The 24538-nt window shown below is 47.1% G+C and overlaps 1 protein-coding gene across 2 annotated transcripts in view; it reads right to left on the bottom strand.

Annotated features, from left to right (window-relative positions):
• The window catches only part of LOC119970548 (EGF-like repeat and discoidin I-like domain-containing protein 3), a 296590-nt gene that overhangs the window by 188760 nt on the left and 83292 nt on the right, over window positions 1–24538 (bottom strand). For both annotated transcript variants that reach the window (XM_038805352.1, XM_038805353.1), the window contains exon 2: window positions 16096–16224. In XM_038805352.1, the coding sequence (XP_038661280.1) occupies window positions 16096–16224 (129 nt within the window). The remainder of the gene's footprint in view (window positions 1–16095; window positions 16225–24538) is intronic.

The following is a 24538-nucleotide window of genomic DNA, read 5'->3' as shown; positions in this document are numbered from 1 at the left end:
CCTGAACAACAGTAATTTGGGCCTGGAAGAGAGGAGAGCAAGAGAGATTGAACAAGAAAACGAAAGTTGAATGAAATAGAAAAGAAAGAAAAATTAAGTGAAATATACAGTTGTTAAAAAATTTTTTTAAAAGTTGTTAGAAAAGATAAAAAATTCAACATAATTTTTTTTAAATTCTGGCCTAAATCCTGAAGATCTTCAAGTATGGCCACCCAGTAGGAAGGGCATGTTTGTACATGGAAAAAAAAAGTAGTCACCAGGTGACCACGAATATGTGTGTAACATAGCCATGGGAATCTACTATGGGGGAAATTGACACAAAGGGTGGAATTTTCTGGCCCTTACTGTCATAATATACATCTATGTACATAACGGAGTGCAGACAGGCAGTGATTGACCCACAGGATGACCAGTAGGCACACAGAACAGAGCAGCCAATCACCAGACAGAACACAACCACTATAAAGCTAGAGGGCACCAGTTTTCCCGCTCTCTCGGGACCCAGCCTCTGAGACAGTCAGAGTTCATGAGCTAGCCAGTGCAAACATCATGTGGTAGCTAGTAAGTCTGGTCAGGCTCGTATCACGTCTCCATTCAAGTCAGCATAGTGTCAACCCACAGTTGAACATGTATAATAGTTTAGATGTTAAATTAAATTGTGTTACATCTCATCAAGTGTTGGAAGTCTGTCTCTCGCTACACTGTATCAAGTGCAGTCCATATGAAATGAAATGAAAATCGCTTATTGCCACGAGTAGGCTTCAATGAAGTTACTGTGAAAAGCCCCTAGTCGCCACATTCCGGCGCCTGTCCGGGGAGGCTGGTACGGGAATCGAACCTTGCATAATTTTTAGCATCCATACCTGGTACCATGATGTGTTGGGCAGGCTGGGTGAGCTAAACCAGGGGCTGGTTTAGCTCACTGAGCTAAATCGCTGGCCTGTTGGTGTGCTGTAAAAGCCAGCAATTTAGCTCAGTGAGCTAAACCAGCCCCTGGTTTAGCTCACCCAGCCTGCCCAACACATCATGGTACCAGGTATGGATGCTAAAAATTGACGGACCTACCTTGAGTGAATCAGCGTTGACCAGCAAACAGCCATCCGGTGGTATGGAAAACGTCCGCCCTCCTCCGTAGCTCCGCATTGCCGGCAACCTCGGTGCAAATTGGAAGAACTTCAAACAAAAGTTCCAACTTTATCTTGAAGCCACTGATCTCGAGGCCGCATCGGACGCCAGGAAGATCGTACTATTCCTCTCCACAGCCGGGGACCATGCCATCCAGATCTACAACTCCCTTACATTCACTGAAGGCGAAGACAAGACGAAATTTAAAACAGTCCTGCTGAAGTTCGGCAGCCACTGCGACATTGTGGTGAATGAGAGCTTTGAATGGTACATTTTCCAGCAGAGGCTTCAGGGTAAGGATGAATCTTTTCAATCCTTTTTGACCCATCTCCGCATCCTCGCGCAGTCACGTAACTATGACTCGACAACTGATTCCATGATCCGGGATCAGATCGTTTTCGGGGTCCACTACGATTCCCTTCGATCACCATCGCCATCGAAACGTGCGTTCTCCACGAACATGCTAACAATCGGTACTTCCACATCAGGGCGGCAGAAATGGAAAAGCTAATCTCCCACGAAGCGGAACGGGTGCAGGCCATCGCACAAATGCAGGGCCTAAGTATCGACAAGAGTGGCCATTTTGCGGGCTTTTCCCGGGCCCCTGCGCATGCGTGCCACGACCGAGGGGACAGCGAAACCAACGACCAGCCTGCGCAGGTGCGTACGTCGTTCGACCACACTGCGCATGCGCTTTGGCGCACGGAATGCGTTGACGTTGGCGTCATGCCGTGTCAGAGTTGTGGCTCGGCCCATTTAAAGCGGCAATGTCTGGCAAAATCACGACAGTGTCTACAGTGTGGCAAGCTTGGCACTACGCAGTCCTTTGCAGATCCGCTCCACTGCCCAGTATCCAGCGGTCCCAGCCGCGGCGCAGAAGCGTCCGCTCAATACAGCAGGCCATGCCAGACTCCGACCCCAACAGCCCAACAGATCCTCAAATCCCCATACCGTGTGGGCATCATTACGGAGCATGCGCTGCCTTTCTCCAAGATAGTGAAGCACCTCCCGATCCTCAGCGTGGATCCCGACGACGAGTGGTGTGCTGTCCTCACAGTTTACAAGGCTCGCATCCAGTTCAAACTGGACCCTGGCGCATCGGCGAACCTCATCTCGAAATCCGAACTCAACACCATCCGCGTCAGACCAAGTATTCTTCCACCGATCTACCAGCAATCCTGCCGACCTCTGCAACCACCGCATTGGCAGCAGTCCCGCCTATCCAAGTGCAGGCGGCCCCTGATCCACCCTTGAGGCGGTCAACCAGAATTCGTTGCCCGCCACAAAGGCTGAACTTATAGACTGAACGTTTGCACAATTTTGTTACCTCATCGTTTTGACCTCTACAAATATCGGGCGCAATTCTCCGCACTCACGACGGTGCGGAGAATAGCGGGGGTCGTAAATTTTTACAACCACGCTAGTCCGACGCCCTCCCGCTATTCTCCCCCCCCCACGCCCGACTCCCGACACGAATCGCTGCCGCCGTTTTTTTACAGCCAGCAGCGATTCTCAGCTGGCCGATGGGCCGAATTCCAAGCCCTTTACGGCCGTTTTTACGAACGGCAAACACACCTGGTCTGGCCGTTCGTAAAAACGGCCGTAAAGTCCCGATCTTGGCAACCATGACACCGATTGGCACGGCAGTACCACGGCCGTGCCAAGGGTGCCATGGGCCCGCGATCGGTGGGCACCGATCGCGGGCAGCGGGTCCGATTCCCGCGCACTCTTTGTCCTTCCGCCGCCCCGCTGTATCAATTCGCGGGGCGGCTGAGGGGCATTCCGGCCCGCGCATGCGCAGGTTTTGGCGTCATCCGCGCATGCGCGGGTTGGAGTCTTCCAATCTGCGCATGCGCGGCTGACGTCATGTGACGCGTCAGCCGGCGCAAACTCTGGCAAGCGGGCTTAACGAAATTCGTTAAGCCCGTGATGCCGGAGTTCACGGCCGCGGCATACAAGCCCCGACCGGGGACCAGAATCGGTTCCCGGTCGGGGAGGCTGGCGTCAAACCCGCCCGGTTTTGACGCCAGCCTTACGATTTCTCCCTCTCTGGGAGAATCGCGCCCATCGTTTTTACCATTTCATCTGCCCTATATATGCACTAGCGACACCTTCCTATGTATATAAGTTCATTTTAGCACATTCTGTATATAGTCATGCACATATACATATCTTCACGCACACGCACCTTAATATGTATTATCTGAAAACAAACAATATATAAAAAAAGGGGGCGATGTATATAATGGAGTGCAGACAGGCAGTGATTGACACACAGGACAGAGCAGCTAATCAGCAGACAGGACACTACCACTATAAAGCCAGAGGGCACCAGTATTCCCGCTCTCTCGGGACCAAGCCTCTGAGACAGTCAGAGCTCGTGAGCTAGCCAGTGCAAACACCATGTGGTAGCTAGTAAGTCTGGTCAGGCTAGTATCAGGTCTCCATTCAAGTCAGCATAGTGTCAACCCACAGTTGAACATGTGTAATAGTTTAGATGTTAAATAAAATCGTGTTGCATCTCATCAAGTGTTGGAAGTCTGTCTCTCGCTACACTGCATCAAGTGCAGTCCACATCGACCCAGCCTGCCCAACACATCACTTCCCACTGGCTGGATCCCACGGCTGGGAAAACTGTGCTAAAGCCCGTAGACTTCAGCAGGCCCGGAAGATCCTGTTGGCAGCCGATAGCTTAAGAAAACGTGCTGTGGTTGGGGTGGTGCGGGGGCAGTGGAAACCCAAGGCAAAGTGTGAAAACAAAAAATGAGGACAGGGAGTCTGGTTTTGTCGAGGACATGTGGGCAAATGCAAATTTTTAGCATGAATTAAATGTCAATGTGGTTCTGTCTGACAAGTCAAAGCCTCATGGGCTAATTTTAAGTGTCTCAGTTTGGCATAACTGACTCACCAACAACCTATATATGGCATCAGCTACTTACGATCCTGTTTATTCTGGGAGCAGTTTAAATTAGATTCTGAAATACAGAGGATCAATATTATAATTTTCGGGTACAAATGTAAGATACAAAATAGGGTAGAGGAACATGAAAATGAAAAATGAAATGAAATGAAAATCGCTTATTGTCACGAGTAGGCTTCAATGAAGTTACTGTGAAAAGCCCCTAGTCGCCACATTCCGGCGCCTGTCCGGGGAATCGAACTGTGCTGCTGGCCTGCTTGGTCTGCTTTAAAAGCCAGCAATTTAGCTGAGTGAGCTAAACCAACCAAACATAAATTAGAATTGACAGAAAATACTTGGACTTTGCTACAACCATAAGTTTTGTAAAGCTTTGTGTAACTAGCTCCTTCTTTGAGAACAAACCATGTCACAATATGTCCGGGAGACATCTAAGATCAGAGCATTCACACCAACTGGATGTGATCATCACCAGATGTGACTCTCTGAACTGTATTCTCAACACATGCAGCTACCACAGTGCTGAATGTGACCCAGATCATTTCCTGGTGTGCACAAGGGTGAGGACACAACACTTGAAGTTCTTTCACCCAAATCAGAAATACTGTCATCATATCAACATCAACCATTCTGTCTATCCAAATAAAAACCAACAGTTCCACATTCAATTCAACAGGCCCTCTCTGGCATTCACACATAGTGCAGAAGTGAAGTGAACTGGAACATACATTTTGAAGCCATCTGCAATATGGCATGCTCGACACCTGGAACTAAGAGTGTAAAAAATGCTGACTGTTCATGGCTAACATCATTGTGACAGAATCTCTCATTGAAGCCAAGCAATCGCTCTAATTAATAATAAGAGAGATCCGAGTGAGAAATCGCTGAACGCACTAAGAGCCACTAAAAGTATAAGTTCAACAGACTGCTAGGCAGTGTGCCAATGACTTTTGGTTACAGCTCTGCCAGAATTTGCAGATGTACCTCAACACAGGGGATATCAGTGAAATGTATAAAGGGATCAAAAGGTCATCAGATCCATCAGCAATGAAAATGGCTTCATTGAAAACAGAAATAGGGGAGGTCATCACCGACTGCAACAAACAGTTGGACAGCATGCCTGTCATGCCAGGGCTGGATAATGAACCTATAGTTGAGCTATTGACTGCCTTGCCATGGACTCATCAAACATGGGGAACTAACACTCCTGCAGCATCTGCACAAATGTATGTCTCTGCTGGGGGCTTGTGGCAATGCCCAGGATATGAGTGATTGTGACCCTGTACAAGAACAGGGGTGACCACAGCGATTACAACAGCCGTTGAGGCACCATTTTGCTAAGTATCAGGGGAAAAAGATTTGGCCATGTTGCCCTTGTCTGAATGCATCTAGCCCAAATTCCAGTGTGGTTTGGAACTGGAAGGTCTACAGTCAACATAATCTTCTTAGTCTGGTAGCTGCAAGAGAAATGCCATGAACAAGAGAGTCCATGGTCTTCATCGATCTTACCAAGACATTCGACCATGTGAGCAGGTGTCTATTTAAGCTGCTGGATAAAATTGGCTGCCTGCCAAAGTTGCTCAATGTGATCTCCTCTTTCCATGACAGCATGATAAGTAAGGTTGGCTATGACGGGGAATTATCAAACCTCTCTGAAATCCGCAATGGGGTCAAACAGGGTTGTGTTTTTTGGCACATTCTTCTCTTTGCTACTGTTGTATGCCTTCAGGTCATCTACAAAGGGTGTTACTTATATACCAGAACTGATGAAAAGCTGTTCAACCTTGTTTGCCTGAGCCCCAAGACAAAGGTACATCGAGTCTTCATCAGAGATTTGCTCTACACTGACTATGCCGCACTAACATTCCATACTGAGGAACACCTGCAGCAGCAAATGGCAGTAGTAAAGAGTTTGGTCTGACCATCAGTATCAGGAAGAAACATGTCATTGTCCAGGATGTTGCATACCGCCATCTATCTGCATTGATAATGTAAAGCTGGAGGTTGTGAATGGCTTCACATATTATGCTGCATAATCACCAGCAAACTGTTGATTGATGTTGAAATCAACACCCACATGGCAAAAATTGCAGCTCTTTTGTCCATTCTGCATAAGAGTATGTGGAATAACAGCAATCTGACTGAGAACACCTCACTGTGAGCCTACAAAACCTGTGGCCTCAGTGCCCTCTCAACAAAGGCGAGACCTGGACAACTTACACGAGGCAGGTTCAAGGCTGAACAGTTTCAAACTTCACTATCTCAAACATATTCTTGGCATCTCTTGGCAGGACAAGGTCATTAACTCAGAGGTCCAGGAGCATGCTAATTATATCTGTGTACACTCATTGCTAATCCAATGACATTTGCATTGGTTCAGCCACATTCACCAGAAGGATGATGGCCACATAACCAAAGGCTTTCTGAATGGTGAAATTGTCACCTGGCAATGAGCTTTAGGGAACCATACTGCCAAAGGACAGCTCCAAATGAGATTTGAAGATGGTGGATATCGGCACTTGACAACTGGGGGATAGTTGCTGACAGCTGTGACCTCTGGAGGCTGACTATTTGGAAGAAATTGGAAGAGGTGAGCAGAAGCTAAAAGCTCAGCTGACCGTTAAGAGGGCCCAGAGGGAACAGAGGCCGAGGAACCTATACCATCTCAGCCCACTCTCTTCATCTGCAGCATTTGTGGCAGAGCGTGCCATGCCAGAATGTGGCTCCTGAGCTCAGGAGCTACACCAGGCAATATATAACACAGAGTTTACCATCACAGTGCAAACTGCAACTTTCTTCGATTTTATTAATGTTACTATCATTAGCGCTCCTGCAATAACGTATTATTGGGCCCGATCTAACAAAATGGGAATACAGTGCCACAGCGAACGCATCTAGCCGTGTTTCCCAGCACTCCCAGTGCTGAGAAATACCCCACGATCGAATGTCCATCTGGTTCGACACTGGGCTTCAGCGGGGAACAATGGTTGAAGCTGCACTTAGCCCTATTTTCTGCACTGAGGAACTGTGCTCGCCGGAATACCTCAGTTGGCATCCTGATCTCTCAATCTCCCAACCTGACCCCTCACAACCACCCTCCCGACTCCAATTCACTGTATGAGGGCCCACAAACTCCCCAGTTTGGCACCTTGGCCCTGCTAGCTGGCAATGCTACCTGGGACATGGACAGTGGGGCTGGCACTCAGATGACACTGCGAGTGTGCCAGGTTGGCAATGCCAGGGTGCCAGGCTTGCAGTAACAGGGTGCCACATTGCCCAGAGGACATGCACCTGGGGCCATATTGCCCAGAGGATATGCACTCGGGAGCCTCCGATCTCCTAGGAGCCTCCCACGAGTGTCATTTCGTCCCTGTCCCCCCATCCCACAAAGCCCTGCATCATCTTAACTTGGAACTATTTCACCGTTCCTTAATTGTCACTAAGTCCAAAGCCTGAAACTCCGGGCGGGATTCTCTCACCCCGAGGCCCGGCCGGAGAATCACTGGGACCGGAGCGAATCGCGCCACGCTGCCCCGACGCTGGTCTGCCGATTCTCAGGGCTCTACGGGCCCCCTAGCGATTCTCGGCCCAGGATGTGCCGAGCGGGCAGGCTAAAAAAGCGGAGACCCGCCGACGCTGTTCACACCTGCTCTTACCCGGTGGGACCTCGGCGTGGATGCATCTGGGGGTTGACTGGTGGGGGGGGGGGTCCGACCCCAGGGGGTCCTCCGCTGTGGCCTGGCCCACGATCGGGACCCACCAATCGGCGAGCCAGCCTCTCAGGATGGGGGCCTCTTTTGTTCTGCGCCAGCCCCTGTAGCCCTACGCCATATTGCGTCGGGGCCGGCGTGGAGATGGGAGCCACTGCGCATGCACGCATTGGCATCGGTCCCACTATGCATGCGCAGACCCACGGCGCCCGTTTGACACCGAGGATCGGCAGCTGGAGCGGCGTGGGTCGTTCCAGTGCTGTGCTGGCCCCCTGTAGGGTTCAGAATTCCTGCTCCTGAGGGCATGTTGACGCCGACGAGAAACGTGACGGCGTTTACAACGGCATCAACACTGAGCCTCAGGATCAGAGAATCTCACCCTCCATCCCTGGTAGCATTGTGAGTAATCCCGGCCACAGCGGGACTGCAGCAGTTCAACAAGGTAGCTCGGAAAAAGATCTGAGGGAGAGTCGGGGCATTTACCCTGCTTTTCTCACTCTACAGATGCTGCAAGACGTTCAGAGTTTTTCCAACATTTTCTCTTTCCGTTTTGGTGTTCCAGCATCTTCAGTGTTTTGCTTTTAGTTTAATGTATTATATATTTTTCTTGACGATGTTTTACAACCTTTGTTCCTTCCAAGGTTGTTTTGAGTATTGAATTTAATATTTTCTGCAAATATCCTACTTTATTTTTGTCCTAAAAAGGAACAGACCCAATTTCGACCAAATTATTTGATTCAAATTCAAGAAAAATACAAACAAAATTAGAAAGCTTAGACAATAATTACTTGCTGGATGGCCAATTCAGTTGTGTATTTTCAATTTGTTCTGCACCATGAAGCAAACATTCAGATAACAAAATTCTGCTTTTGTTCATACATGGAGCAGGTGACACTCGCAAGGCAGCATTTGTCATTGAATCCCTAATTGCACTTGAGAAGGTGGTGGTGAGCTGCCTTCTTGACCCGTTGCAGTCCGCCTAATGCAGTTACACCCACAGAGATGTTAGAAAGTGACAGTGAAGGAGCAACAATATAGGTTGTGATTTAGTGGAAAGGTTTCTAAGTGTCATTTGTGGCGGATTTTACTCAGAGCTTCCAACAGGCTATGTGGATGTGTTCCCCACCACTATGTAACCACACCTAGTCACTTTTTTAGGCCCTGGAGAGTTGGATTTTCTCTGGTCAAGCCCACACCTACGGGGTGTTCTGTAACCAAATGGGAACTACGTCCCACATGCCGGGTGTTTGCCGGCACTCAGCGCCGAGAAACACAACGCTATCAAACGTGACTCCGGTTAATTACAGGGCCTCAGTGGGACACCCGGCCGAGAGCACGCTTAGTCCTGTTTCCGGCACTGGGGAGCCCCTCTCGCACGGAGAGATCAAGACTCCATTTTTAAATGGTGTCCCGATCTCTTAATCTCCTGCTGCAACTTCTGAATGGCCCCCAAACCAAATTTATAGTAAGGAGGTTCCCACCCCCCCCCGCCTCCCCTCTGCCCCCCTCATCCCCCCACACCCATACAGGACCACTCAGGATCACCACCGTGCAAAAAATGCCAGCTTGACAGTGTCAGCCTGGCACCCTGGCAGTGCACCTGCCAGCTAGCAGTGCCACATGGGCACCTTGGCAGTGCCAGGCTGGCACCGAGGTTGCACTGCCAGGGTGCCAGGTAGTGCTAGCGTACCATACTGCCCAGAGGGCATGCACCTGGGGGCCTCTAGTCCCCTCGGAGACCCGCACAAGTGCCGTTCTGTCTGGTCCCCGTTTGTGGAGACCAGGACTGAATGGCGCTTGCCGGAGGTCTCCAAGGCGAAGGGGATAAATCACAACACCTTGGTTACCTCAGGGAACTGCATGTTAGAGTCAGACTAGCTGTCTCACTCTATTATGCATATTTGACAAGAGGTGATCCTGTCCTCAATGGGAGGGCTTCCATCGCGACAGTTCGCACTATCAAGAAGCGTGGTGAACTGGGTAGATCCAGGGAGTGTGATCACCCATCATTTACCAGCCATGTTGTACCATGGTACGCTGTCTTTCGGGCTCAGTGAGGCCGGTAGATCATGCCCAGAATTATTATTTACATAGGTAGATCGGCTGGATGGGGTTGTGGGGGGCAATGAAGGGACTGGAGGCTTCCCGAGTGGAAGACACCGCTGGTTGTAAGTCTCACATCCTCTCCCAATTCCTTATATTAAACAGTATGGATGATATCTTGGACCCCGCAGAAGCTGCCCTGATGATGTTGCTGCCAGGCCAGGCAGCCAAACTGTGGAGAAGGTGGCGGCAGCGTTGATAGAGGCTCGAGGTAGCTGTCCATGTGCAGCGTCCCGCCCCACACCTTGAGGACCCGGCTGCCTAACAGGACAGGGAGGGACCCCGAGGGGAAGACCAGCGATGGCCCAAGGTTTACAGGCGGCGCTGATCTTTCAAACAAATGAAATGAAAATCGCTTATCGTCACAAGTAGGCTTGAAATGAAGTAACTGCGGAAAGCTCCTCGTCGCCACATTCTGGCACCATTTCGCGGAGGCTGGTACGGGAATTGAACCCGCGCTGCTGGCATTGTTCTGCTTTACAAGCCAGCTGTTCAGCCCACTGTGCTAAACCAGCCCCTAATGCGGACAGCGTGATCACAGGAGGCACTGCCTCAACAAGGACAGCTGTGCCAACTCCTTGCAGACCTGGCCCCATATGGAGGAGGAGGACACCCGCTCCTGGTGGCCAGCAGCATCACCACAGCTCCCTGAACTTTTACGCCTCAGGCTCGTTCCAGGGCGCCAGTAGGGACTTGTGCGGCATCTCACAAGCTACAGCGCACAAGTGCATGCATTAGGTCACCGAGCCATCTGGGAGTGCCCTACATCAACAGGAAGGGGTTCCATTCTCTCAACATCTAGCTCATGTGCACCAGGGAGTGTGCATGACAGCTACATCCTGGGGCAGTTAGTGGGGTCAGGGGGTGAGTGTTGGGGGGGGGGGGGGAGAGTCAGAGGATGGGTGCTGGGGGGTGTTGTGGGAGAGGCATCCAGGAACTCCATGTCCAGGCAGATGGGGCATTGGATTGGTGCAGTGCCCGCATTGCAGAAGAAAGTGCCAGAGGCGCATATTAGTCGGTCAACAATTTTTAATAAATTTACATGTGTCCACAACTGCCCCAATCCCAGATGGTGCTACACCACTGTTTCCCCCCCTCCCAGACCCTCCTCCCACCCCTTCCCCCCTCACAATGCACCTAAACGCCCCCCTCTACCTCCAATGCCCCACTGTGACTCGACCTTCCATGCTCTACCACTGCATCTAGGTGTGTCCTCAGGATGCACATCAGAGGTGGAGGCAGCATGCAGCTTACCACATCCCGTGGCCTTCAATGACTCTGGCGGTCATCCTCTGGGGGCTCAGGGGCCAGCCATCTCCTGTGTCCGTAGCTTCTGGGACTCCTCCAATCTGCTACGGACCTACTGGAATGCCGCTGACATCTTTCTCTGAATCACTCTCTGAATCTCACAACTGCATCCTGGCGTCTGCATCAGCTCTGGACAACACTGTTCCAGGTGCTCAGCATCAGACTGCAAATCAGCCGGTGTGACCATCATTTGTGGCGTGAAGCCCTTGGACCAAATAACTTTTTATAGCGGTGGTGGCCTCGCCGGGCTTTGTCACGAAGCTCGCGGCAGTTCCTTCTCGCTACCTCGCTTATAAACTTTTCTATTAAATCAAGCCTATGACCCTATGACTCTATGATTGGTTCTGGTTTTCTATTCCAGGTCTATTGATTGTTTGAATTTAAATTCCTCAGCCACTTTGGTGGAATTTGAATGCGTATCACCGGAGCATTAGTCCAGGCCTCTGAATTACTCACCCAGTTAATTACCACCACGCTATCAACCATGACAATTGCTAACTTTATTAAAATAACTCTGTTTATTTTTAGAAAGAAAGATGAGCGTGACTAAAAAGAGGGTTGGCAGTCACTCTGCAGAATCTTTCGCAGCCAGTTACACACCGTCGCTGGCAGGTGTCAGAGAACAAAGTAAATCCCATCCGTTTGGCTTGGGAACAATAAATGATGGAAACTGAGTAGGAAAAGCACTGATACTAAAGTGATAGTTCCAGAAAAAGATTCAAACAAAAATACACTGATGGTAATTGAAATTTCTATAATTCAAATGAATTTCCTTATCTTCCATACTCTCTTTACCTATTTGTTCCCACAAAGCATTTGTAAGTCAGAACTTACTTCATACGTTTTTATCATTGGAAAACCCTTTATGTGCATTCCAATATTTAATTAAAATTTTAACTCAACTAAGACATTAAATTCTAATATTTTCTGCAGCATCCACATTAAATGGTTGCAAAATGCCTCAAGTCAGATTCTGTGGGAGCGGGTGGTTTAGTCAATTTACAATATTCATGTGTTGATCATGCTCAAACCCAAATACTGAGCAGCATTTCTTACAATAACAATTCAAAAGGATTATTAAAAATAATATTGCCCTATGAATATAATTTCCACAGTGACATTCATTCCACCAAACTCCTGACCATATACACTGAGCAGCACGGCAGCATAGTGGTTAGCACAGTTGCTTCACAGCTCCAGGGTCCCAGGTTCGATTCCCGGCTTGGGTCACTGTCTGTGTGGGGATTGCACGTTCTCCCCATGTGTGTGCGTGGGTTTCCTCCGGGTGCTCCGGTTTCCTCCCATAGTCCCAAGGATGTGCAGGTTAGGTGGATTGGCCATTCTAAATTGCCCTTAGTGTCCAAAAAAAGGTTAGCACAGTAAGAAGTCTTAAAACACCAGGTTAAAGTCCAACAGGTTTGTTTCAAACACGAGCTTTTGGAGCGCAGCTCCTTCCTCAGGTGAAGGGAGAGGTATGGAGAGGTACATACCTCTCCATTCACCTGAGGAAGGAGTTGCGCTCCGAAAGCTCGTGTTTGAAACAAACCTGTTGGACTTTAACCTGGTGTTATAAGACTTCTTACTGTGCTCACCCCAGTCCAACGCTGGCATCGCGGTAGCATGGGGGGGCCTCATGGTAGCATGGTGGTTAGCATCAATGCTTCACAGCTCCAGGGTCCCAGGTTCGATTCCCGGCTGGGTCACTGTCTGTGTGGAGTCTGCACGTCCTCCCTGTGTGTGCGTGGGTTTCCTCCGGGTGCTCCGGTTTCCTCCCACAGTCCAAAGATGTGCGGGTTAGGTGGATTGGCCATGCTAAATTGCCCGTAGTGTAAGGTTAATGGGGGGATTGTTGGGTTACGGGTATACGGGTTATGTGGGTTTAAGTAGGGTGATCATTGCTCGGCACAACATCGAGGGCCGATGGGCCTGTTCTGTGCTGTACTGTTCTATTCTATCTCCACATCAAAAAAAGGTTAGACAGGGATAGAGTGAAGGCCTGGGGCTAAAGTAGGGTGCTCTTTCCACGGGCCGATGCAGTCTTGATGGGCTGAATGGCCTCCTTCTGCACTGTAAATTCTATGAAATATCTCAGCAAGTTTGTAAAGAAATCCTAATCCGAATTGTCGATCAGCCAATGTCCATTTATATTTTGTCACTGAAGCTGGAACAAACCCAGACACGAAATGACTTTTTAAAAAATCAATCTGCACTTTTGTGCTTTGTCTCTCAGATATCCCCAACAAAAGGATTTAATAGAAAGCTAAATGCGTGCAAGTCTTTGTTTCAGTAAATACCATTCAAAGCCAGAGATTCTTTCAAGTTCAATTTTTTAAACATTCATTCTAAGGATGTGGGCATCGAAGGCAAGCTCAGGATTTATTGCCTTTCACAGTTTTTCTGAGAAGGTGGTGGTGATGAGCTCTCTTCTTGAACCACTGCAATATATGTGGCAACAACGTTCCCAAAATGTTGTTCAGGGACTATAGGGTATGATCCAGTGGCTTTGAAGAAATGGCAGTGGTATATGTCCACATTAGGATAGTTGTATTCCTATTTACCTACTGTTCTACCGGGTGGTGAAGGTTTTGGGTCTGTGAGGTACAGCTGCAGTCTAATTTGTAAGTTTCTGCAGTACATCCTGCCGATATTGTACACAGCAGCCAGAATATGCCAAAAGGAGGAGGTAGATTTTTAGAACTAGTGGATGAGCTGTCAACCAAGTGGTTTACTCATAACTATGTTCTGCTGGGTCTCTACACTGGTTTTGCAGCTGTACCCATCCATGCAAGAGGCGTGTATTCAATCACACGTTTCACTTGTGCTTTGCAAGTGGCAGAGAGGCTGAGGGGTCAGAAGGCGAATCAATCACAATCTAGTTCCTGACTTGCTCTAGTTGCCATCTCATTTGTCTGGCTGGTAGCTGATATTCAGGTTAAATGGGGACGCTCAGGATGTTAAATGGTAGGGAATTGGTGACAGTAACATCATTGGAGGAGTAGGAGGTTGGATTCTCTCCTATTATTTTTTTTATAAATTTAGAGTACCCAATTCTTTTTTTTTCCAATTAAGGGGCAGTTTAGCATGGCCAATCCACGTAGCCTACACATCTTTGGGTTGTGGGGTGAAACCCACGCAGACACTGGGAGAATGTGAAAACTCCATACGGACAGTGACCCAGGGCCAAGATTCAAACCCGGGTTCTCAGCGCCACAGAATTCTATCCTATTATGGCCATTGCCTGGCATGGTATTTTGAAGTGCTTGAATGTTACTTGTCACTTATCAGCCCAGGTCTGTATGTTGCCCAGGTCTCACTGCATGCAACAAATTGAGCTAGCACTGTGTAATCATAAAATCCCTACAGTGCGGAAGGAGGCAATCGAGTCTGCACCGGCCCTTGGAAATAACACCTAATTAAGCCCACGCCTCCACCTTATCCACATAACCCAGTAACCCCACCTAACCTTTTGGACACTAAGGGCAATTTAGCATGGCCAATCTACCTACACAACTTTAGACTGTGGGAGGAACCAGAGCCCATGGAGGAAACCCACACAGACACGGGGATAAAGTGCAAACTCCACACAGTCAGCCAAGGCCGGAATTGAACCCGGGACCGTGGGGCTGTGAGGTAGCAGTGCAAACCACTGTGCCGCCGTGCCGTCATCATCAGCAATTATCAGCAAGCAGCCTCATTTCTGCCCTGAAAGTGAACGGTAGGCCCACTGATGAAGCAGCTAAAAATGATTGGGCCTATGACACTGACCTGAAGAATTCCTGCAATTATATCTTTGGGCTGAGATGCTTACTTGATGGCCATCACAACCATCGTTCTTTGTGTTGGGTCTGACTGCAGCACTGGAGGGCTGTCTCCTGATCCACGTTGATTCCAATTTTCCTGGAGTCCCGGTGTCATGCTCAGTTGAATGTCAAAGGAAGCCATGCCCCTAGAATTGAGCTAGTATCCATGTTTGTACCATGGCTGTAATGAGGTCTGGTGCTGAATTATCTGGGTTATATCTGAATGTGAAACTGTTATATGCAGACTATTTTACTTGATTGTTCTGAAATCCCAATAATTTCAGCTGTAAGCAAAGTAGAACCACAGAGATGCTTGGTAATACGAAAATTTAAAATAAAAGGCAAAGCAGTGCGTGTACGCATACATGCTGCATCGCTCAGAGGAAGAGTATGTCTCTGGAAGAAAAATATGATAAAGATGGATGACTGTTTAGGTTACCTTAAAATAAAATTCTCCGACCTTGATTTTCAAAGGTAACAAATTCTACTATTTACAAAGTTATTATAATGCTATATCCATAACTTTATATCATTTAGATGACATAGCAGCGAATATGCATCACATAATTATACTGACTGAACTCTCTAGTTATGATCAATACTATGGTTACTGGGTTACAAGATGCACCTCAATACCTTCCATTTGTGCTAGATCTTAATTTGATTTATGAAATTGCAATGATGTTCTTGCAAATTTTACTTTTGCAATTTAGATAAGTTGATATATAGATTGCGAAACAGTTATAATAACAGTAATATTCATGTCAAACTTATTTCGTTCTAAATAGAGCATGGTCAGACTTAATTAATTTTGAAAAAAGCTGATCTTGATAAAGATTACATTATCACTAAATATGATTATCTTAAAATTATGAGTACATAGCAAAATCCTCCAATTAGAGGATTTCAGCAGTTACTCTTGTGTGACAATTCTGTAAACAGTGCAAATATCAACAACCACAAGGACTATGAAATACAGACAACACGGGGCAAGGCAACAAGTACGAATGGTGCACAAGTAACATTATTCAGACAGTCACATGACAAAGGTCAACATTCTGCAAGCACTACTTCCTCAAAGAAAATTGACATGAAAGAAAGAGGCATTGCCATGGTCTGTGCTTACACTTACCAACCTCCAAAATACTAGAACAGTTGGGATCTGTGAATCCTTCGGGACAATCACATGAGAAAGGTTCATCTGCCAACCCTGTCATGCAGGTACCTCCATTCTTACATGGGTTGGGTTCACATATTTCTCCTGTTAATAGAAGTAAAAAAAAGGTTAACAATGAAGGGATTTGTCACTTTTAAACGTGCTAAGGTCTAAAAGACCAAGACAAATTGATAAATCACATTTGTGACTACTGAATTAGCGGTAAGAATACAGAAACCATGTAGACAACAATGCATCTATTACTTACTTAAACATTTTCGGCAAACCTCAAGAACCCATCCCAAAATGAATGATGGAATACTGTGAGCTTCCCATATGCCATTTTCAAAGTGTGCACTTACACTTGCCATGCCAGTTAGTGCTAAAGTGGACCTTTGTTAGGCTAAAAGAGCTGCAAGTAATGTGAGGTGCAAAACCCCAGTATTGGGATAGTATTGCATTATTATAAGTCAGCCTACAGTTTTATGACAAAGTAACTGAGTGTTTGCAAAGGAATAATTTCCCCACAGCAAATGCTCATTCATGCAAATCTGAAAGGTACAGTAAGTGTTTTTCCGTGCTCCAGCTTTTAATGGAGAAAACAATCATAAATTTGCCATGCAGAGCGCATACAAAGATTCTTCTCTATAATCTGAACAGGTACTCTTCTCCACATATAAAGGGTTAGAATACAGTTCTCTTCAACTGAAAATAGGTTGCTTTCTTAACTCGATATAATGATAATCAACAAACTCCAGGTTCCAAATCAGATAAGGGCATATACAACAAACCGCACCATTAGCATCCAATAGAGACGATCTACTTCTAAAAATCCATTTTGAAGAATTTACTTCATAAAGTCAATCTCAATATACTGAAACAAAAATATGAGAGCATTCCGAGAAGGCACCGACCTCAACGGGGACTTGGTATGGACCTATCGGTAGTGCACATATCCTTTCTTATTTTACTCGGTGTGGACTTCCCGTGTCCTTATCAAATATAGTAACGAATACAACTCATTCTCTATCACACAAGACTTAAGGTTACAGTAGCCATCTACTGTCAGGAGCTCACCGAGGCACTCAGGCAGCATCTTCCAAACCCACAACTGCTACCAACCAGAGGACAAGGGCAGCAGATACTGACATTGGGCTGGATTCTTCCGCCCCACCTGCCAGAAGAACGCCACAGGCGGGAGGCGGACAATGGAGAACTCCATTGACCGCCGACGGGATTCTCTGGGCGGTCGTGCCCGGAGAATCCTGCTCATGTTCTCTTTGCAAACTTTAGTTTTAATGTGAGTCACCCTCTGCAGGTGCTACCGCACTCAGCTTAAGCTTGGTTGCAGCACCTTGATTCTGAGTCAACCCCACTCCAGAGACTTGGGACGGAATTTTACAGCCACTCCCATTGGCGGGATCTTCCGACCCCGCCAAAGTCAATGGATGTTTGGTCGGCTCGTCGTATTTTCAGGCCCAGCCCACACCACGATAGGGCTGTAAAACTCAGTCCTTGCACCCTTAATCTGGGCTGTTGCCATCTTTTGAGTGAGACACTGAACTACCTGCCTACTCAGGTGAACATACAAAATCTCCCTGCAATGGGGGATAAGTTCAGAAGCTGGATTATGGAAAAAGCATCACTGTAAATGTCTAAAATTAGTCATAAAAAACATGTGCCCTTCATTTCCCACTCCCCATTCTTCACAAGTCACTGCTAGGTGCCAGTATGCACCATTAGCCAAGCATGGTAAAGCCTCAGTCGCCAACATAAAATATCATGTAATCACCAACTTGGATAAGAGTGTAACACCAAACTGAACCTTAAGATCCATTGAAGAATGAATCATACATAAAAGTGTAGTGCACCACACTTCACCCAAGCTCCCAAATTGGGCAAGAAAGCTGTAAATTGGCAGAATTTCAGGAAATGTATCATTTTGTTGGAATGTCAGGGCCATATGTAGTTTTTCTTTTTCAATCCAAAAAGCTGCACTAAATCTTTGAAGCCACTTTCAAAAGCAAGATTTCTTCAGGTTGGTATGAATAAATAGGGTCACTACAAAGTCTTCCTGAGAGGAAGGGGAAAGAAAACATTAGAGAGGAGAGAAAAAGAAGGTACATATGTAATATTTGAAGAAAATACATTTCTTCAGTTATAAATTTGAAATTATAAAAGCAATTCAAACACTAATGGCACTGGTTAAATGTTATGGTGATTAAATTGACCTCTTTCAGTGTCTCTTTAGCTGTTACTTCATCACTTCATACTCAAAAATGGGGTCAGACGTATCTATGTGTAGACTTCCATCATGAAGTGCACAGGATGTCATCTTGGGAATGGAATTTGTGCATGGACACCAACAGTCATCAGCAGGCAGATTAGATCATGAATCAGTGTGCAATGCTCATTGAATGTAACACTGCCATTTTCCAAGTTCACACCCCAGCCAAAGCCCAGAGTGGGATTTTTCCAGCCCTTCCCGGCAGTGGGATCCTCTGGTCCCGCTGAAGGTGACCCCCACCCCCTCTCCTGCAGCAGGCTCCCTGTGGAATGGATGGTGAGCAACGCAAATGGCCATTGATTTCTGTGGGACCAGAAAAACCCATCGGCGGTCAAACGTGACCCACCTCGACCACCAGAAAAACAGTCTTGGGGAGCTGGAAAAACACAGCACCTGTCATAATTGCCCCCAACTGAACTTAATGTTAAATAGAATGAAGCAATCTCCACCATTGCTATTCACAGGGATCATGAACTCATTATGGATTAGTATTTCTTCTGGTTGCTCCTGCCATTATACAACATGATGAATATTTAGTTCATGGATCATGTTAATATTTTAGAGGTAATGTTTGTTCTGGGTAGATTAAAAGTTAACTGTAGAAGATAGGATAAATTCATCTAAAGTAGCTTGGAGTTTATTATGCTTAAAAGGTTGGGGTCATGTTCATTTAAGGGATTAAGAGCTAGGAAGGTAAAAATCATAAAACAGCAGGTGGGCTTACTTAGCTGGAGAATTGGAGATGAGTAGCGGGATTCTCCAGCCACGTCCGCCCGACGACTGGATAATCGCGCCCGAGGTCAATGGAGTTCTCCATTTTACGATGCTTGTCCGTGGTGTTCTTGTGGCGGGTGGGGGAGGCAAATCCAACCTGAGGTGTCTACACAGCTTTCAAAGGTGGGCAGTTCAGAGAGTTGTTTTATTTTGGGAGTTAGAGCTAAAGTAATTTATCAATTTATTTGAGTGTTCTTCAGCAGGGGAAGAGACTGGATATGGAGAAGATGCTGTTGTTAGCAGGCTCTGGGCAGATGGGACTCTGAGAAGCCCTGGGAAGCTGAGAAAGTGGTGAAAGGGTGCAGGTTCTGTGCTTGGAGGATGTTAGAGCTCAGGAGAAGTCCTGGGTGCTATTTATACCCTGGTGCAATCAAGCCCCCTTGCCACAGAAGCCGGCACAAAACCCTCGGATGCATTACTAATTATCCATAGAATAGAATCTATAGAATCCTTACAGTGCAGAAAGAGGTCATTCCGCCATCGAGTCTCAGCCTAGCATCCAAAAGAGCACCCTACCAAGGCCCACTAACTCCATAACTCCACCTAACCTGCACAACTTTGGACACTAAGGGGCAATTTAGCATGGCCAACCCACCTAACCTGTATATCTTTGGACTATGGGAGGACACCAGACAGCACAGTAGTACTGTGGTTAGCACAGCTGCCTCACAGCACCAGGGACGCGAGTTCTATTCCAGTCTTGGGTGACTGTCTGTGTGGAGCTTGCGCATTCTCTCCGTGTCTGCGTGGGTTTTCTTCGGGTGCTCCGGTTTCACCCCAAAGCCCAAAGATTTGCAGGTTAGGATAATTGGCCATGCTAAATTTTCCCTTGGTGTCCAAAGGTTAGGTGGGATTAGGGGAATAGGACAGAGGAGTGTGCCTAGGTAGGGTGCTCTTTCAGAGGATCAGTGCAGACTTGATTGGTTGAATGGGTTCCTTCTGTACTGGAGGGATTCTATTCACAGATTCACAGAATTTACAGTGCAGAAGGAGACCATTCGGCCCAACAAGTCTGCACCGACCTTTGGAAAGAGCACCCCACCTAAGCCGGCACCTCCAACCTGTCCCCAACCTCCACCCCATCCCCGTAACACCACCTTACCGTACCTTTTTTGGACACTAGGGGCAATTTAGCACAGCCAATCCACCTATCCCTGCACATCTGTAGACTGTGGGAGGAAACCGGAGCACCCAGAGGAAACCCACGCAGACACGGGGAGAACGTGCAGACTCCGCACAGACAGTCACCCAAGCCAGGAATCGAACCTGGGACCCTGGCGCTGTGAAGCCATTGTGCTAACCACTATGCTACCGTGCTGCCCAGCACGGCATGAAAAGCATTCTTTTATGAAGATCTTGAGGAAACCCACGCAGACATGTGGAGGACGTGCAAACTCCACACAGTCTCTGAAGGTCGGAATCGAACCCAGTCTTTGGTGCTCTGAGGCAGCAATGCTAAATACTGTACCATCGTGTGAGGGATGGAGGATATGGCATGGTTTTCCATCACCCTCTGCAGGGGGAAACACTTCCTGTCTCTGCTCCCTCCACGAGAGTTATTCCCAGATGGGAGAGTTTTGCCCTGGAGTTCAGAGAAACACAGAGATAGTTGCCAGCTTAGTGATCAAGCGGTTCGTGAAAGAGCTGGAATTATGCCGGTGAGGCAAGGGTGCAACTTTGTGAATCCCATGGAACATAGTCTCAGGAGGAGAGAATGAACATTTGGGAAATGAGCCAGTCTGAGTCAGAGCAGCTTTTGAGAGAATTCAGAGGCCCGGTCTTCAAATGTGAAGAGTGGAGTGTGACAGTGTTTTAATAAGATAATGTGATTCACAGTAATCACTGGCATCTGAGTGGGTTGCTGAGGAATCCTTGGGATCTGTCTTCAGGCAATCTATCATTTAATGTGCAGTGTGGTGAGCTCAACCACAGTTTATCTGTTAATTTATATTTATCTCCTGTTAATTCCTAATGGTAGAACACAAGACAGAAATCATAAAATGTTTAACTTTTCTGACTTGTTATAGTTTGTTTAAAACTGTGGAATCTTTATCTACAAATATAAATACTCTGCCTACTTTCAATAGAAAATGACTGGTCCCTAACCAGATTGTACCAACATGAACAAAGAATAAAGAAAAGCACAGCACAGAACCTTTCCTATACTTGGCTAAAATTTGAACATTACTGGAAGTGGTACCATAGAACGGTGTTTTTCAAACTTTTTTACCGGGGACCCATTTTTAACAACTGGCCAGCCTTCACAACCCACACCGGCCAACCTTCATGACCTGCACAGGCTGACCATCACAACCCACCATTTTCACTTACCTTTAATGTGACAGGTGAGCCTGATTGGTCCTCACATTCTCATTTAATAGAATCATAGAACACCTACAATGCAGAAGGAGGCTATTCGGCCCAATGATTCTGCACTGACCCTTTGAAAGAACACCCTACCTAGGCACAATCCCCCACCCTATCCCCGTAACTCCACCTAAGGGCAATTCAGCATGGTCAGTCCGCCTAACCTGCGCATCTTTGGACCAGAGCACCCAGAGGAAACCCACGCAGACACGGGAAGAATGTGAAAATTTCACTTTGTTATTTAATGTTACATTTCTGATAATGACTTCAGCTGATGAGTTAAGATCTCACTGCACCGTTGAAAAAAAATCAAGAGGTTTGCCCTCGAACTCGCCATATTTTGACTTCAAATGTCTTTGAAGTTTTGAGAGTTTTAACTTCCATTTTCCAACGATTCCCTGCAAATAACACACATGAACTTCGAATCCAGATTTGCAGTGGGACAATTAATAAACCCACACCTCAAGTAATCACCTTTATGCTGCTTTGTTTCTGTTTTCAGCTTCTTCTTCATGGGTTGTTCACTAAAGGCCCTGGAGTTCATACAGGCACTGCTGGCAGCTGCAAAATGGAGGAATCTCTCTCACGCTCAGAACACATGACATCAGCGTACGTGACCTGCTCTCTGCTGCCGCTCCTGGCAGGAAGGCCCCAGCAATTTAAAAAAAATCTTCTGGTCCTGGGTCAGCACGCTGACGTTGGGAGGAGTATTTTTTCTACCTCGTTAGGCTCCGGGTGCTGAAGTGGCATGCACATGCGGAACAGCCAGCATTCTGAAAGCCGGTCGTGGCTTGCATTTTTATAAGCCGGTCGTACCATTGGGCAATCCTTTGCGCAATCGGGAATGCCACAGCTCATGGACCTGCAATCAGGAACACCGATAGGGTGTTGGTGAGACCACATCTGGAGTATTGCGTCCGGTTTTGGTCTCCTTATTTGAGGAAGGATGCGATGGCAAGGTAGGTTCACCAGACTGATTCCGGGGATGAAAGTGTTGACGGATGACGGAAAGTGTTAAACAGTTTGGGCTTATCCTTGCTGGAGTGTAGAAGGACAAGAAGGGATCGAGGTATATAAAATACTAAAAGGGATTGATAAAGTAAACATAGACCAAATGTTCCCCCTTGTCGGGCAATCTAGAATGAGAGGTCACAGATATAGTTTGAGAGGTGGTAAATCGGGAACCGAAATGAGGATGAACTACTTCTCGCAGAGGGAGGTGAATTTGTGGAACTCACTGCTCAATAGTATGGTGGAATTTGAGTCAGTAAATGGCTTCAAGAAGGAGATGGATATATTTTGACAAAAAACAGGTTAAATGGATATGGGGAACAGGTGGAGAGGTGGATTTGTGACAAGGAAGCTATCAGCTATGACCTGAGTGAATGGTAAAACACCACCGTTCCCATGCCGGCATGGGGGACATAGCCCTAGAATCAGAGAATCCAACCCATTTGTCTCAATCGCTCTTACCAGAGACAGGCAGGCAGAATAAGCACAAAGGTTTGCATGAAATTCAGGTTTCCTCATGGCACGGGTGTCATAGACTGCATGCACATTGCCTCGCATGATCCTCGTGTGATCTCTCCCATTTTTATAAACAAAAGCCATTCCACTCTCTCGGTTGCATCTAAAAGGAGGCTGGTGTTGGAGCTCCCACTCAGCATGAAGACCTTTGATTGAAGTTGCTTGTACTTCAATGGGTTCCGAGGCATTGGCCAACTGATGCTGTATCATGTGAGACTCCACAATTGTCCACTGTTCCATGTTGGAAAGGATGGGCTCCAAACTCTACACAAAGCCTTGTGCCAAGTTGGTTCAAATACCTCCCTGCTCTTTGACATTAATGACAGAATTTATAGTAAGCTTTCCAGTGCTCCAAGTATTTAACTACATGCACTTATTAGCCTTCATTTGTAACCTGATCCATTCCCTCATCTGGTGTAACCTTGTCCTCAGATGAGATGTAGTAACCTTACCCCTTGCCTTGTCTCCTGTGAACTAATACCCAATGTCACATCATGTGTAGTTACCATCTCTATATTCTATTCTTTAAAATTTGTGCAATGTCTGCATCTGGGTTGGGTATAAAATAGAGTGAGGGGTTGGACTTTCCCACCTGTATTGTGATGGGCTGGGATGTGAGAGAGCTGGTAATATGGCCTGGAGGCAGTATCAGGAGGGGAGGCCATTGCCTTATCACCGCCATGAACTTTACCAGCAGTGAAATCCTCAACACATAGACCCCACCAGATTACCAATTAAGGGACGAATTAAGGGCCAATTCCTATCTGTGCAGGCATTTTATCCACATCATAGGGCTCTCTTCCATGTGGTAAAACAACCCATTAGTCTCCCAGTGGGTTCATGAAGTGGTTCAGGGGGTCAATTTCTAATGACCTCCCAATAGCTGCCCAGTGACTGCCACTGCAAAATGACCGCTCACTGCCCCAACTCTCCCACCAGTCACGTCTTTCCTGCATGGCCCAGCTTGCACAAATACATTTCCCATCTCAATGAGGCAGACTAGACATTGGGTTGCCCTCTTCTTCATGCGGCAAACTCAGTAATGTCCACCTCTAACTGCCAAGACTGTGGAGCTGCTGGTGCTCAGATTGGTTCGACACCTCTGGGATGCAGATTCCCATCCAGCCTCCCCGGACAGGCGCCGGAATGTGGCGACTAGGGGCTTTTCACAGTAACTTCATTGAAGCCTACTCGTGACAATAAGCGATTTTCATTTCATTTCATTTCATTCCTGAATTGGATGGCAGTCCCCGTGGCTGCCAGTTAATTGGCTACCACCAACAAAATTGGATAAGGGTTGGATTTTGGTATGTGGAGAAGTGCATATTTGAACCTTCTGCAGCTTCTCACTCAGAAGATATGGTGGGATAAGTGAGAAGTGGGATGAGAGGAAAAGGACAATATAACCAGGTACCCTAGTCAGTGACTTCTTCATCTCACTGACCCAGTCCCAGTGACCGTGGC

The sequence above is a fragment of the Scyliorhinus canicula genome, chromosome 8, assembly GCF_902713615.1.
Source record: "Scyliorhinus canicula chromosome 8, sScyCan1.1, whole genome shotgun sequence".
NCBI classification, from domain to species: domain Eukaryota; kingdom Metazoa; phylum Chordata; class Chondrichthyes; order Carcharhiniformes; family Scyliorhinidae; genus Scyliorhinus; species Scyliorhinus canicula.
The sequence above is the reverse complement of the archived record's forward strand: the minus strand, read 5'-3'. Positions and strand labels throughout refer to the sequence as shown.